Source organism: Takifugu flavidus, chromosome 14 (genome assembly GCF_003711565.1).
Source record: "Takifugu flavidus isolate HTHZ2018 chromosome 14, ASM371156v2, whole genome shotgun sequence".
Lineage (NCBI taxonomy): Eukaryota > Metazoa > Chordata > Actinopteri > Tetraodontiformes > Tetraodontidae > Takifugu > Takifugu flavidus.
The window spans coordinates 8,997,241-9,010,339 of record NC_079533.1 but is presented as its reverse complement, the minus strand read 5'-3'; the positions used below and the strand labels follow the sequence as shown (position 1 = coordinate 9,010,339).

The following is a 13,099-nucleotide window of genomic DNA, read 5'->3' as shown; positions in this document are numbered from 1 at the left end:
TGTAACCGTGTCTTAAGAAGTCGCTGATCAGTTAGCACGGATCACAAACGGGCTGTGGAAATCTCCAGAGTCGGCACGAATAAAGCGCCATCATCTCCCAGATGTGGGCCGCACACGGACGCAGAGGTGTTGATGCTTTTCCCTCTTTGTTGTTTCCATCTGTGCGATCGGCGCTGCCAGATAAACAGGCGCGAACACGTGACGCCGCCTCTCTCGGCTTGTGTGAACCTCCTGACTGAGCACGTCCCGCTCCCTGGTCTTTAACCGGGGCTGTGGCTTTGCCCTTCGCCCTGGCTCCCAACTTGGTGTTTGTGAGGATTGATCGAACGTCGACTTCACTTCTGAGCAATTGCTCGCCTCTTTCTGCTCCACTTACGCTCTCTTGTGCGCTGTCTCTCTTCACTAAGTGGCATCCTACAACCGCACCAGAGAGGAAAACAGCTCTCGTAAGAGGAGCTTAATAAATCTCAACCTCTGTCTGTGTATTATAGCCTGGGGGGAACAACAGCGCGGTCAGAGCTTATTGATATGTGGCACACTGAGGTGTTCATGGAGCAACACAGCTGCTTTGTGCGCTTCGCTCCATCCTTCTCCCTCTTCATTAATGAGACTGTTTGCCTGACTGCTGAGAGCAGCTTTTTAGCAGCGTGCAATTAATCAGACTTTTCCAAGCAGAGATGAAACCAAACAGACACTCAGCAGCAGGGCGGCTGAATGCTAATTCTCCAGCGGGCCGACCGTCCTCCTCATTTGTCAGGGGAAGAAAGAAGCTGGATTCCAGGTTGTTGGGTTGCTGTCTTTCATTTGAACGGCGACAAAAAGATCAGCAGCGTCCTCCTGTCATCAGGATCATAAGCACAGTTTGAATTTAGGGACACCAAATGTGCGGCTGCAGCGTCAACGCTCATTAAAGACCACATCATTGTTGTCCCTGCTAAAAGACTCTTTGGATGTTGTCAACAGCAGCTCCAACTACCCGTTGTTAACATTTCTTCAACCTACAGCTGAAAACCTCGGCTGTAAATTCCCTAAACAAGAGCGTCTAAAACATCTCAGCGCTAAAACGTGTGGGCTGCTGTCAGCGAAACCATCGTACAAACTAACATTGTAGCGTCTGCGTCGAGTACTGCAGGGAAAGCTAGTGGAATTAGCATGCTAACCAGCGGGCTGTGGTGAAGGAGGCACTGAGGAGTCGGCCCGGCCCGGCCTTTTGTGTGCAACACGTGAGTGCAAAGAAGAGCTGATCTGAAGGGTTTTTAATCATGCAGGAGCTACACAAACTGCACAACGGCACTATGACAATAAAATATTCAAAATACTTTTGAGGTGATATGAGATTAGTTTTATTAGTTGTCCTGCTAAATAAGCATTAAGGGGAATGACAGCCATATAGCAATGAAAGACTCCTCTTGCTTTGACTGAACCCCAGCGTGATGATGAAGATGATGAAGAATATGAAATATCTTATATGTAAAATCAATCCTGCAGAGGCCACCTTGCACAGTGTCAGTGGGGTGAGGTGAATTATGGGACACCCTCAATAATCAGACCCTGCAATTCATTACAAGTTGCAACTTTAAATTGGCACCGTGCGGCAACTTTGTTAACCTTGATGGTTTAATGTGCTTTTCCAGCAGTGATGGCCCCTATCCGGACATTTCTCTCACAGTATCAGCCTCTAACTTTGGCTGTAAAATAGCCCACGACGCAACACAACGGCTCTTTCTAATCATTTAAACGACCCCACAATCTTTGATTGTTATTTTTGCTCTATAACTGACATCTTCCTCATTAAATACGTACCGGGTGAGGGTAACTCAAAAGGTAAATGTGATGATTTTTTTATACGTTCTGGCCAGCTGTTAATGTCCAGATGGTGCTCGGTTCAAGAGGTCTTTGCTGCTAGCCATTAGCCACTTTAATGAGGACATTTCATGTACATCAGGGATGAATAGGTGCTGCTGCCCTGCAGCTGATAAATGTGTCCTTAATGAGCCACATGTGAGAAGCTACATTTCTTTGAATTCCTTATTTTCTTTTATTCACAGCTTATATGAGTCAAAAAGCAAAACAAAAACAGCCGTCTAATAGTCGAGCTGCAGGAAACGCTGCCGGCATCAACTTGTGTTGAACATGGTGCAGAACCAAACCGATAATACTCGTTAGGACCGTGTCACAACAGCTCTGCTATCGGAGCAAAGCACTTGCAACGTTTACCTGGAGCTGCCCTCAGCGTCCACACCACGCACTCACTCCTAAAAGTGCACATCGTGCAAGTGCGAGCGCATCTTCTGGGCTTTTAATTTCCACTGAAGCCAAAATCCATCGTAAAGATCCAGCTTTTATGGCTGTGGTGCCTCTGGGCTATGATTTAAAAACTCTTCTCTGGCTTTCTGATGAAAGAGAAGACACAGTTCACCTTTCTGAGATGCACCGCAGCCGATTTGATGTTTCATTACAACAATTTTTTCCAATTTCAGGCTGACTGAGAGAGGCCTTTGTTCTTGTTAAAAATAAAAAGGAGAGGGGGCTCCACTCAGCTGTGGCAATTGTCTCGATAAGAGACAGCCATTATTCGGTGCGTGTCTTTTAAAGTGCCCCCTCGGCTTAGTTCCGTTGTATTTTCCCACAAGCAGAGGCCTTCTCGAGTCCCTCAGTAGACACGAATAGAGCTCTTGTGTTATAATGAAGATTGACCTGACATTCAGATGCATGTTGGCTTTACTGCAACAGTCCCAGCAGCCAAAACAGGCTGAATAAATATCCCTTCAACCTCAGTGTCAGGAAGGGGGGGGGGGGCTGGCCCGCCGGTCTCAACTCAGCAGGTCAAAGAGTTCAAAAAAATAAGAAGATGCTCTGAAGGCCTCAACAGGAGGAACAGCCAGGCTGAAACGGCTTTGTTCTCCTACTGAAGCGTGACACGGAAACACATACCAAGACGATCAACCGGGGGAGGCTGCTGGTGCCGTGTCACCATCGGGGGAGAGCAGAGACTCAAACTGCCGAGAAAGTTCTGGACCCGGCACAAAATGGCTCTAGGAGAAGCTGTTTGAGAGCGAGCAGCCGCTTCTACACCCACCTGAACTGAACATGTAAAGTGAGGCGGGGGATGGGATAAAAACGAGCCCACTTGTCCCAGAAACGGTCCGTGTCAGTTTAAAAATACTTGAAATGGACCGTTCTGAACAGTTTGGCATGTTTGAGGGCCGAGGCTGCACCCAGAATCCCTCTAAATCTGAGGGGGGGTTGATAACGGAAGCACATTTTCTGGCTGTACTGGCGGAACGCTGCACAGCTTCTCCAGATAGTGACCCTCGGAGGACCACAAAGACCCAAATCTGTAAATAGTTGGCCTACATGAGAGGAGGCCGGCACGCACACGCAGAAGTTACAGGATGTTGCGCCTCTGACTCGATCTAATCCAATTAGGGCTAAATCATCATCGGGGTGGCGAGGATTAGAGGCTCAGACGGCTGCAGACGCACCGTGGCGGCGGCTCAACGGCACCTGCGAGAAGCTCCTTCCTTAGAATCAAGGAGATATTGACTGCCTCCGAGTGCCGCGCTCAGCTACGTAGCCGAGTCATTTAGGATCATTAGTGGCCCAGATTAAAAAGGATCACACTACTTAGCACGGCGGTGGGAATAAGGGATCGCCAACAGTGTATAATAACACGTTTGCATGGGTGAGCTAGCAATAACGTCTGTTATCTGCAGCAATCACAGCTTCTGCACTGTGTGTGTGTGTGTGTGTGTGTGTGTGTGTGTGTCTGTGATTTCCCAGAGTGCCTCTCTTACCTCTATCGGTGTCATAAAGGTAAACAAACTTCTCCCACTTGTAATAGGCCAACAGGCTGCGAATGGCTCCCCGCAAACTGGGCCTCATCTGGATGACAAACTGCACGTCGGCGTCGATGGGGAAGCTGGGGGTGATGAAGGAGGTGTGCAGCGCGCCGCAGAAGGAGGTCAGCGTGTTCATGGACCTCCTGTCGTAGAAGCCGAAGATGGCGTAGACCCCTCGTGAGAACTGGGAGCAAACTGTTGACAGGGACAGACGGGCGAGTCAGAACGGGCACAGAGCTGGTGGAGAACCGCAATGGCGAGACACGCCGGCTGCGCCCCCCTCCCCGCCCTTCATCTCTCCTTGGTCCGCATGCAACCTCTGGGGTAATCAACTATAAATAATGGGGGCTTCACCACAACGGCCACGGTTCCAAACGGACAACATAAGCTGGCTGCTGTCAGCCGCCACACAAATGATGAATCAGGACAGTTGGAATCTGCTTCCATCTGCAGGCTCGTAAACACTCGGAGCGCTAAACTGTGTGTCCGACAAGGTTCTAGTTCAGGTTTGCTCGTCCACGGCGCCAACGGGGGCTGGATCAGGACACCAGCCAGGGCATTAATGACTGAAATAACCAGAGCAAGGTGAACTGACAAGATGTCTGCTTTCACCTTTCTCACTGTTGTGCTAGCATAAAGTGCTTTTTGTTCCCTTTGTGCAGGTTTCCATTAAGACTCTGTTCTGACTAGTTTCAGCCAGTCTCTGCAGTTTTATTTCTACTATGTAGCAAAGATAGTTAAAATAATAATAAAACTAGAACCAGAAATAAGAGCCACAAATATAATAAAGAAGATAAATCATCCTGAAAAAGAGCAATAAAAAGAGAGACGGAAGGTCTGGTCTTCCGTTCACAAACTGGGTTTCACGGGAGGCGCGGAGGGAACCAAGAGGAAAAAATTCCAGGTTTTGGACCTTCCAGGGTCAACAGGGGGAATCTTTTCCTCGTCTCAGCGCTCACAGAATCACCTGTGGGCTGGAAGCCCAGGTGAAAGCGCTGGCTACCTGTAGGATGGAAAACCCGGCTTGAATCCAGCCCCAGAGGACCGGAGTTGCCTTGATCCACGATCCCGTCAACATGTACGCAACCTCTGCACCAAGGAGGAAATGTGGGAAGAGCTGACAAACAAGACCTCATCCAGAGCCCAACTTCCAGATTGTCTCGCCTGGTTAACGGTTCTGTTGCTACCGAATGGTGAAATCACCATGAGATCCAGGTTTGGGATCTCTGGGCTTCTGTTGATCACTTTGATCCAACAGATCTGCAACGTTTAAACTCTCCTTCTCTTTGCTGCATCAATAAACCCTTTTTAAAAAGCGTGGTCGTGCTTTTAAGTGGTGATTTTGGTGGCTAATAAAGGGATGTTTTCCACGTTGGTCTGCTACAGTGGAGGAAAGGAGAAGACGCCGGGATTCATCGCCGCCGGATCTCGAAGACTGCGCACGTTTCCTGGCAGTCCGCGCGGAGGGTTTTAAAATAACCTGGCAGGGACCGAAATAGAGCGACTGGGCCCAGTGAAAGCTACAGGGGAATGCAAAGCACAAACCATTAAAACCATCTCTGTGTTATGACATTTCAATTCCTCGCATTTTTATGTGCGTTGTTACGCAATTCTCCCCGGTTGACCGACCGCGGGGACGGCGGCAGGGGGGAAGGGGGGGGGGGGGGGGGCGCACAGGAACAAGGCCTGAGTAGGTGTTTCTCCTCAGGCTGCGGCTCTGCACGCTGGCTACAATCCCTCCGTCGCTACAGGCTGCAGCTTTGTTTAAGCGCACGTTTTTCTCCGCCTGGGACACCCCGGGCACGTCGATATTCCACACAACAAACAACTGGATTAGCCTCAATCTGAGGAGTACAACTGGGATTATCCCACGTGCTAAAACAGCACGACGGAGGGAAATCTACGGCAGCGACACAGACACGGGGCCCGTGGCGACTGGAGTCTTCTCCTGGAGCTTCATATTCCACTGCAGCACAGTGGAGGCTCTGCTTACACTACACCTACACACGCTTTGCATATACGCCGGCGCTGCGGAAAAAAAACATCATCTGAGGACCAATATTGCAAGAAGCGGAGGAATATATCAACTCCTTTGGAAAAAAATAGAAGAAGGTCGGGGCTGGAACGCTGCAGAAGGATCCAGCCTGGCAATAAAAATCCATCAGAGAGATGCAGGAAAGTGGAAAAATCTGATGAGCCTGCACACAATTTAATGGGATTAAAACGTCCAACTTTGTCTGTTCGGGTTTGCAGGATCAATCACACGCAAACGATCAGCAAACTTCTTACAGGTTGTTCCTTTAGCACAATGTCCACGTTCCACTAAGACCAGTTTAATCCCCTTTCCTCTCGGTACACTTCTCTCCTCGGCTAAATGATCTTCCTGCCGAGCAGCTGCGGAGATTGTTGCTCCTGGACGAACCCACATCCAGACGGTGGTATTTTTGTATCGAGGCAGAGCTTCTCTGCAGCAGCCCCGCTGAAGGACGCCGTGCACGAGCGCAGCAAACTGCTGCAGCATCACTGTAGCTTGTCAGTAGTGATCACCGTCGTGCCGTTACAGCCGTGACAAGTAAGCACATCCTGATGCACGGGATGAAAGACTAACCGCGCGTCTCCGGTGGCTTGCCCCTGAACCTGTTCAGCACTATTCCGCCATTTTGCAGCATCGCCACGGTTGAGCGACTCGCCGAAAGGAAAACGAGATTCTTTTTGAGCCGCGGGTCGGTTTTAACCCGATGCATTTTGCACTCGTCAGCTATCTTCTAAAAGCCTCTGTAGTCCTGTATTTTACTGTAACTTCACTACTAACGGCGCTTTCTTTTGTCTTGGCCCTGAAAAAAAACCACACTAAAACGCTCTTTTTTTAACTTTTCAACCACGTTCACGTCGATCACGGCGCGTCAACGACAGAACTGGCCGACCTGAAACTGAAGACGTTCTAAGAGTAGAAGAGTCGTATGTCGTTCTGCTCCCCTGTCCCAACGGCACGGCAAATCTGAGGCTGAGTACTTGTCAACTGGAGGCAGGTCATCCAGACTGACAGGTCTCTGGCTGCAGTAACGCAGATATTTTTATCAGTTAGTAGTGATGGAAGGACGCGCTTTTAGCCGTCTCTCCTGCTGATCAAGGGCTCCGGAAGCCTCCTTCAAAGCTCTCAGATGAAACGTGACTCAAACAAAATGGCCCAGCGAATGCTGAGGATCATCACTCTAGACCCGCTTCAGCGGGACATCACCGACTCTGGAACCGCCACCCAAACTCACCCACAACCATTTGATGGAATGAAGCCCTGCAACAAAGATAGAGACCTTCCTGCAGAGTGCGTTCCCTCGGGCCGAACAATTTGACAACTGTGTCTGTTGTGCTCATGCATCATTCATAGCATGTCAGTTTAAATGAGTTCTTAGTCATGACGGATTCAAGGCTGCATCGCTAAAAGCTCTGCGTGCAGTAGCCTAGCTTAGCGCAAGACAAAAGGCAAAAGCTGGCCTGTCTCGGCAAAATCTACCTGACAGCAGCTCAAACACCACACTGGTGCATTGTTGTCACTGGTTGCTTGGAGACCTGACAGGGACAAGATGCCAGGAAGTTATTGAACCCGGGTCAGTGAACAGACCGGACGTGATCCTCCGCTAACACTACTATGGTTTCCCGTCTAACAGATAAAGCACAATAATAATTTTCCTCCATTTAAGGAAAAGGTTTTAAATACCAGACTGGAGAATAAATCCCAGTTGAGTCAGACAACTAAGCAAAATAGGATTTTAACGTGTCAAATGCCACAAAGTTGTTATCGCTTGTGACGTCTGCGTCAAGCGTCGATGCTTGAAGGTGCAGCGGAGCGACAAGTTAGAGTAGGACGACTTTTTTTCCCACATGGCAACGACGTCCCTGCACAACACTGGACCCGGATTATGAGTCACCGTGGTCAGCCATGTTTTTCATCAAGAAGAACTTACACAACAGGCGTTATAAAGCAGTGTGTGCTGCGTGAGGAGGACTGTCCGTTGCCTACACACTGGAGTGCTCTAACATTAGCCTCTGTCTGCACAGCATCACACCGCTTGAGTCATAGCAGAGGGAGGACAGGCAGAGAAACTAAATAAACACTCCAAATACTGAAATACTGATCAAATCGGCCTGGTCAGAGGATTAAATCTGAGCAATATGCTGACATTTGGACTGATAAATAGTCTTAAAAATGCGTAGGGGCTATACTGCCACAAAACAGAGTTTTTGCTGAAGATTCTTCTTCTTCTGGTCTGAGTCTTAATGGATGCTGCCTTCCTAACTGTGATTTATGCAGATTTATCTCGGCCCGGGCCTGGGGCAAGGTGTCACATCAATACATCCCGCAGCTTCACTCCAGACAGCCACAAATTGGCGAGATAATAAGCGCAACGGCGCGGCGGAGTTCTCTTTGTCGGAATCTATTCCGTCAAACTGGGGTGACTGGAAACTGCCTGCTGCTGATGTATGGCCGCTGACGTCCAGGTGCTGTTCATCTCCCCACTTCCCCGGCAACAGCCCGGGCATCAAAGCGAAGATTCACCGTCTCGGGCCGGGGGAAGCTGGAGAGCGGCCGTATATTAACGAGGAGCGACTGAGAGTGAGAGGAATAAAAGCTCGGTGAGAATTGATTTTTTCTGTGCGTTTGTTTTTTCACAGCGGCCAACAAACTGAACCACACACTCACAGTAGTGAACTCTAGCCTTGGACCTATCGATCCACAGTGCCAATAACGCAGCCATCTGCCATGGGGGAGTTGTAATAATCATTATATAGTGACCCAGCTGGAGGTCAACAGTGTCATCCTGCTCTAGTCTAGAACGCTGACAGCAGTTAACAGCGCCTGAAATAACAGTTTATAGAAAACTTGGGCTGCGAAGAATGACTGTCTTATAATATGAATATTAGACAGCTTCACATTCATAGCAAATCAGAGGAAAGATGAGTGGTAAACTACCGCAGGAGGTCCAGCTGGCATAACAGCAGCATCCAGATCCGGTTGTTTAATGACGCCACGGAGCTTTGCTGACAGTCTGATAAACCAGAGGTAATATTCTGCTTTTAAAATGTGTCCTCGTGTCCACACTTGCTAAATGACAGAGCGAAAGGCACACCATTATCCAAGCAGGATATAAAGCTATCAGGATGGAGCCATTATCGCCTTAGCTGCATAAACGCTTGCTTGGCAAACCCAATCCAAACAAATAAAATGACAATTTCTGCCTTTATCCGGCACGACCGTGGTCGCAGGCCTGCAAGGCTGCCCATTTCTCTCCAGTGCCGTTTGTATGAGCTCATCTCCTCCTGATTGTCTCTTTTAAAACAGCCGGTCGAGCTGGACTCAACATCCACGTTCCCCAAAGATTTAGATGAAGAACATTTTGGAGGTCCGCTATGGTGTCACGCACGTCCGCCTCCATCATCCATCACAACACAGCATCTCCCTCTGGAGTTACAACAGCGACTTTTATCCTCTGAAGGAACTAGAACGCTAAAACCACAGCAGAGAGGTGGAAGTTGCAGGAAATTCAACAAATGCTAAACATTTGCACCGACCACCATGATGTTCTGCCGCTGACCTCCCGGATGTGGAGAGCAGACCTGAGGTAAACGGGCGTGTGCTTTAACCCTGATCCAGACAAGTCAGGCATGTGATCTCTCCCCCGCGTCCTCAGTAACAAGTGCTGAAGTGCCCTTGAGCTAAACACCGACCCCCTCCGCTGTGTCATCGCCCTGCGATAGGCAGAGTGGCGCCCCGGTTAGCACGCGTCGAATCCACAATGGCAACAACCGCAGCGTCGATGGTGTTTCCATTCATTAGAGTTCAAGGTTGAGGGGATATTTGACGTTCTGCTCCTCTCACTTCATTAGTTATGCAACCCCCCCACCCCCCCACAGCTGAAGAGTGTGAAGAGTGAAGTGCAGTCGCTGAGGAGAAGGCTAACAGATGAAGGATTTGGTGCCCTACATGGCAGACGAGTGACCCGTACACCAATTCTGAAGCCACCTCACACTCCACAGGCCTCAAATCCGCACGGATGCCAGAGCTGCTCTTCATCCATCAGAGGTGGAGTCAGAGGAACGTGCTCGCCACTCCGAGCCGGCGTGAATGGGACTGGGACTACGCATAAACTGTGCACATGACGGCGAGGGCGGCGAATGTTTCGTTTCCTGTTGTCATCTGCAGATCCACCGCTGTGGAATCAACCAATTAGTCTGTTGACAAAATCCGGGCTTCACCAATTACGCGCCATCGGATCCAACATGCAGCTGGTCAGTTGAGTGAGGGGCAGCTGCCAGGTGCGTGTGCGCGTGTGTGCTGCGTTTTACTTAAACACCAGCTTCTGCCTAAAAAAGGGGGCAAAGCACCATCATGCGTAATGCTTGGATTGGCCTGGCAACAGCACAATTCCAGCATCACTTATTTCCTGTGCGCGCGTCACAGCGCTGTGACACTTTCTGTGTTCCGCGGCTCACCGGCAGTTTGGATTGGGCATTTAGTTCCCGTCCTCGCGCAGGGAACCGACGTTCTGCGGGATACTCACACGCGTGCGTGACGGAGAAACTGTTGGAGGACTCCAGGTTGTCCACGTTGTAGTTGAGGTGGAAGGGCTTCTCCGTCACATTCTGGTTGGTGTTGTACAGCTGGACAGCGAACCTGAACGCGCTGTGCTCCTGCACCGTGGAGCGCATGAACAGCCCGCCTGCACCAAGAAAACCATCCACACTCGTCACTCCAGACGCACGAAGAACAGTGCGCGGATAAAATGCGTGTACATTTCGGGCTAGTGTTGCTTCGTGGTTTTTATTTTAAATATGGCTGAATGTTGCGCTGTAGGAGCTGAAACTCTTACGCAAAAAAATAAATAAAATCAAGTCAACTTCGCGGGGAATTAACGGGTCCAGCCAAAATTAGGACGAAGTGTGTCCTATATAGTCTGAGTGCGCCAAAAAGAGGGGGGAGATCTACTTACCGATGTTGATTTGGTTCGGAAACCCGGCCAACGCGTCCCCCCAAAAACGCAACAGAAGCAGCACCGTCGCGACTGTGCGGTGCCACATTTTCCCCCGAGCTGCGTGATCGAGTCCTGGCGCGGATGTGAGTGAGGACAAGCGGCGTGAACCATGTACACGAAGCTCGCGCACGCGGAGAAATCCACAAGATCGCGGCGGCTCTCGCTCGCTCGCTCGCTCCGTGCGCCCACGTTGAACGTGTGCCAGCGCAACCGCAGCGCGCCAGCCCCCAGCCGCTGCTGCCGCTGCTGCCGGGAGAGCCGGAGCCGGTGTTCGAGCTTAAAGATGGTGGAGGAGGAGGAGGAGGAGGTGGAGGAAACGCGGATCTCCTCAGCCTGGAAATGAAGCGGTGAAATGGAGCAGGGGAGAGAGAAAGAGAGCGAGGAGGAGAGGAGAGAGGGGTGGCGTTGATCAAACTTGGGCTGACGTTGAATTCTAATAAGAGCAGCTCCTGCCTCCCCCCTCCGTCACTGCAGAGTTGGTGTGCAGCCTCCGCGCGATCCAAAGCGTGCGCTGCAGCACCCACTTAGCACCAAGCAACTATCCATCCTTCTGCAGGATCTCAGACTGTCCCTGCAGGTGTGCGCGTGCACAAACTGCTCAGGTTCGATTGTGGCATCCGCCCTCAGGGGTGAAATCAGCCATCGCCTTGACAGCAAGTCAGTTTAGCAGGTAACCAGGCGGGTGTTTGCCGCCCCAGCGACGGTCATTAGTGCGCGATACGACTGTCACCCCCACGTGCACGGTCCGAAAGAGCCACGTTATTGTCAGTGCGTCGCCTGCTGCACCCATGCAACGTGATCAGAGAACTGCAGCGCGAGATGGTGACGCGGAGTGCTCGTGCGGTTGTAAACGTGCGATTGATTATTGATGATCTGCAGCACTGACGCTCCTCAGAACGGTGAACTTGTGCGTTTCCTGTCTGTAGCTCTGCCTATTGATGAGGGGCTGCGCGCAACAGTTCCCCCCGTCTGTTGACCTGCTCTCCACCATTTCCTGCTTCAGATGACTGCGTCTTAATCGGCCTCTGCGTTGTTCAGCAGGTCAGCGATGCATCGGTGGGGATGTGAAAGCCAAATATTGTTGCAGACACAAACGCGTGCACGTGTGCGTGCGCGTAGGAAATCATTTCTCTATCAGGCTGCTGTGAGGCCAGCACAGCAGAGCAGCCCGGGGAGGCTGCGTGTATTGATCAGAGGGTGATTGAATGCCTGCCACGCCGCTCTAATCTTCCACAGGACACAGAGTGGAACTATTGCTCCATAATTAAGTGCAATTTCGCCCCGGAAAACAACCGGCGCCGAATGACCTTTGCTAAGTCCTGTGTTGTATATTGTTTCAACAGCTTCCTGCCACTCGAGAAATGATCCAGTTAGTTGAGCAAAACTCACATTTACCGACCAGATGGGGTCAAATTAACCAGGTAATTGATACAGGAAACTAGAGGGTTAAAGTAAACATGGCAAAAGTCAAACTTCTTATTTGGGTATGATCCGAAACCATCAGAGTGGCTCCATCAGTGTGATAATGATGCTCCAGGCTGACGTGAGGACATCTCTCACCAGGCATAAGCTCCCGTGTCAGGCGGCCTGAAGAGAGAGACATGAAGAGGAATGAAAATGGCTTTTTTACCTCTTTTTCTGCCCACTATCAAACCTGCCTCTCTGCCTGTGAGCGAACAGCTCAATTGAGCGATTTAAGCCAGAAAATAAAAAAATAAAAAACCTCTCAGGATAACAGTTTCCCCTCTGTGAGGAATATATATGACTGCATATCAGTTAGCATTAGCCGCCGCTTCAGCACACCTTGGGCACGATTGCCACTCCCCACTGTGGCAAATGAGCTCTGCTCAGGGGGTCGGTCGGCCTCTAAGCTGCACGAGTTCTTCGGCAAACGTCTTCAGCAATTCCCCTCAGAACTTTAAGGATAAATGGCGTTGGCGGTGCTCGTATAAATGACGCTTCGTTACACTGGGTTATGAAATATCCTCTCTTGCCTCAGAACCTTTGCGCTCTGCACCAGACCACCAGAGTTAACCCTGCACATGCAGAGCACGCTGCAGCGAAGCCTCCTTACTATCAGCAGAATTATGCACACAAGTTGGGAGCCCGAGGGGGCAGAGTGGCCTAAATACAGACGTACCCAGTGTTGGAGCACACAGCTCCAGTCACACACGTCAGCCATCCACTTTAATTAAGTCATCAAGAGGGCAATTATTTATTCTTTTATTC

General features: G+C 50.3%; 1 protein-coding gene across 8 annotated transcripts in view; it reads right to left on the bottom strand.

Moving 5' to 3' along the window:
- The window catches only part of gria3a (glutamate receptor, ionotropic, AMPA 3a), a 42,277-nt gene extending 30,840 nt beyond the window's left edge, over positions 1–11,437 (bottom strand). For 2 of the 8 annotated variants that reach the window (XR_008953740.1, XR_008953741.1), the window contains exons 1-3: positions 10,829–11,436; positions 10,400–10,558; positions 3,798–4,037 (exon numbers count right to left, since the gene is read on the bottom strand). Coding sequence is in view for 5 of the 8 variants with exons in the window: in XM_057055176.1 (XP_056911156.1) it covers positions 3,798–4,037; positions 10,400–10,558; positions 10,829–10,916 (487 nt within the window). In the remaining 3 variants the exon portion in view is untranslated. Of the gene's footprint in view, positions 1–3,797; positions 4,038–10,399; positions 10,559–10,828 lie in introns of all 8 variants that reach the window. The other 6 variants (XR_008953742.1, XM_057055176.1, XM_057055175.1 and 3 more) reach the window with 6 other exon arrangements.
- Between the last annotated feature and the right edge of the window lie 1,662 nt (positions 11,438–13,099).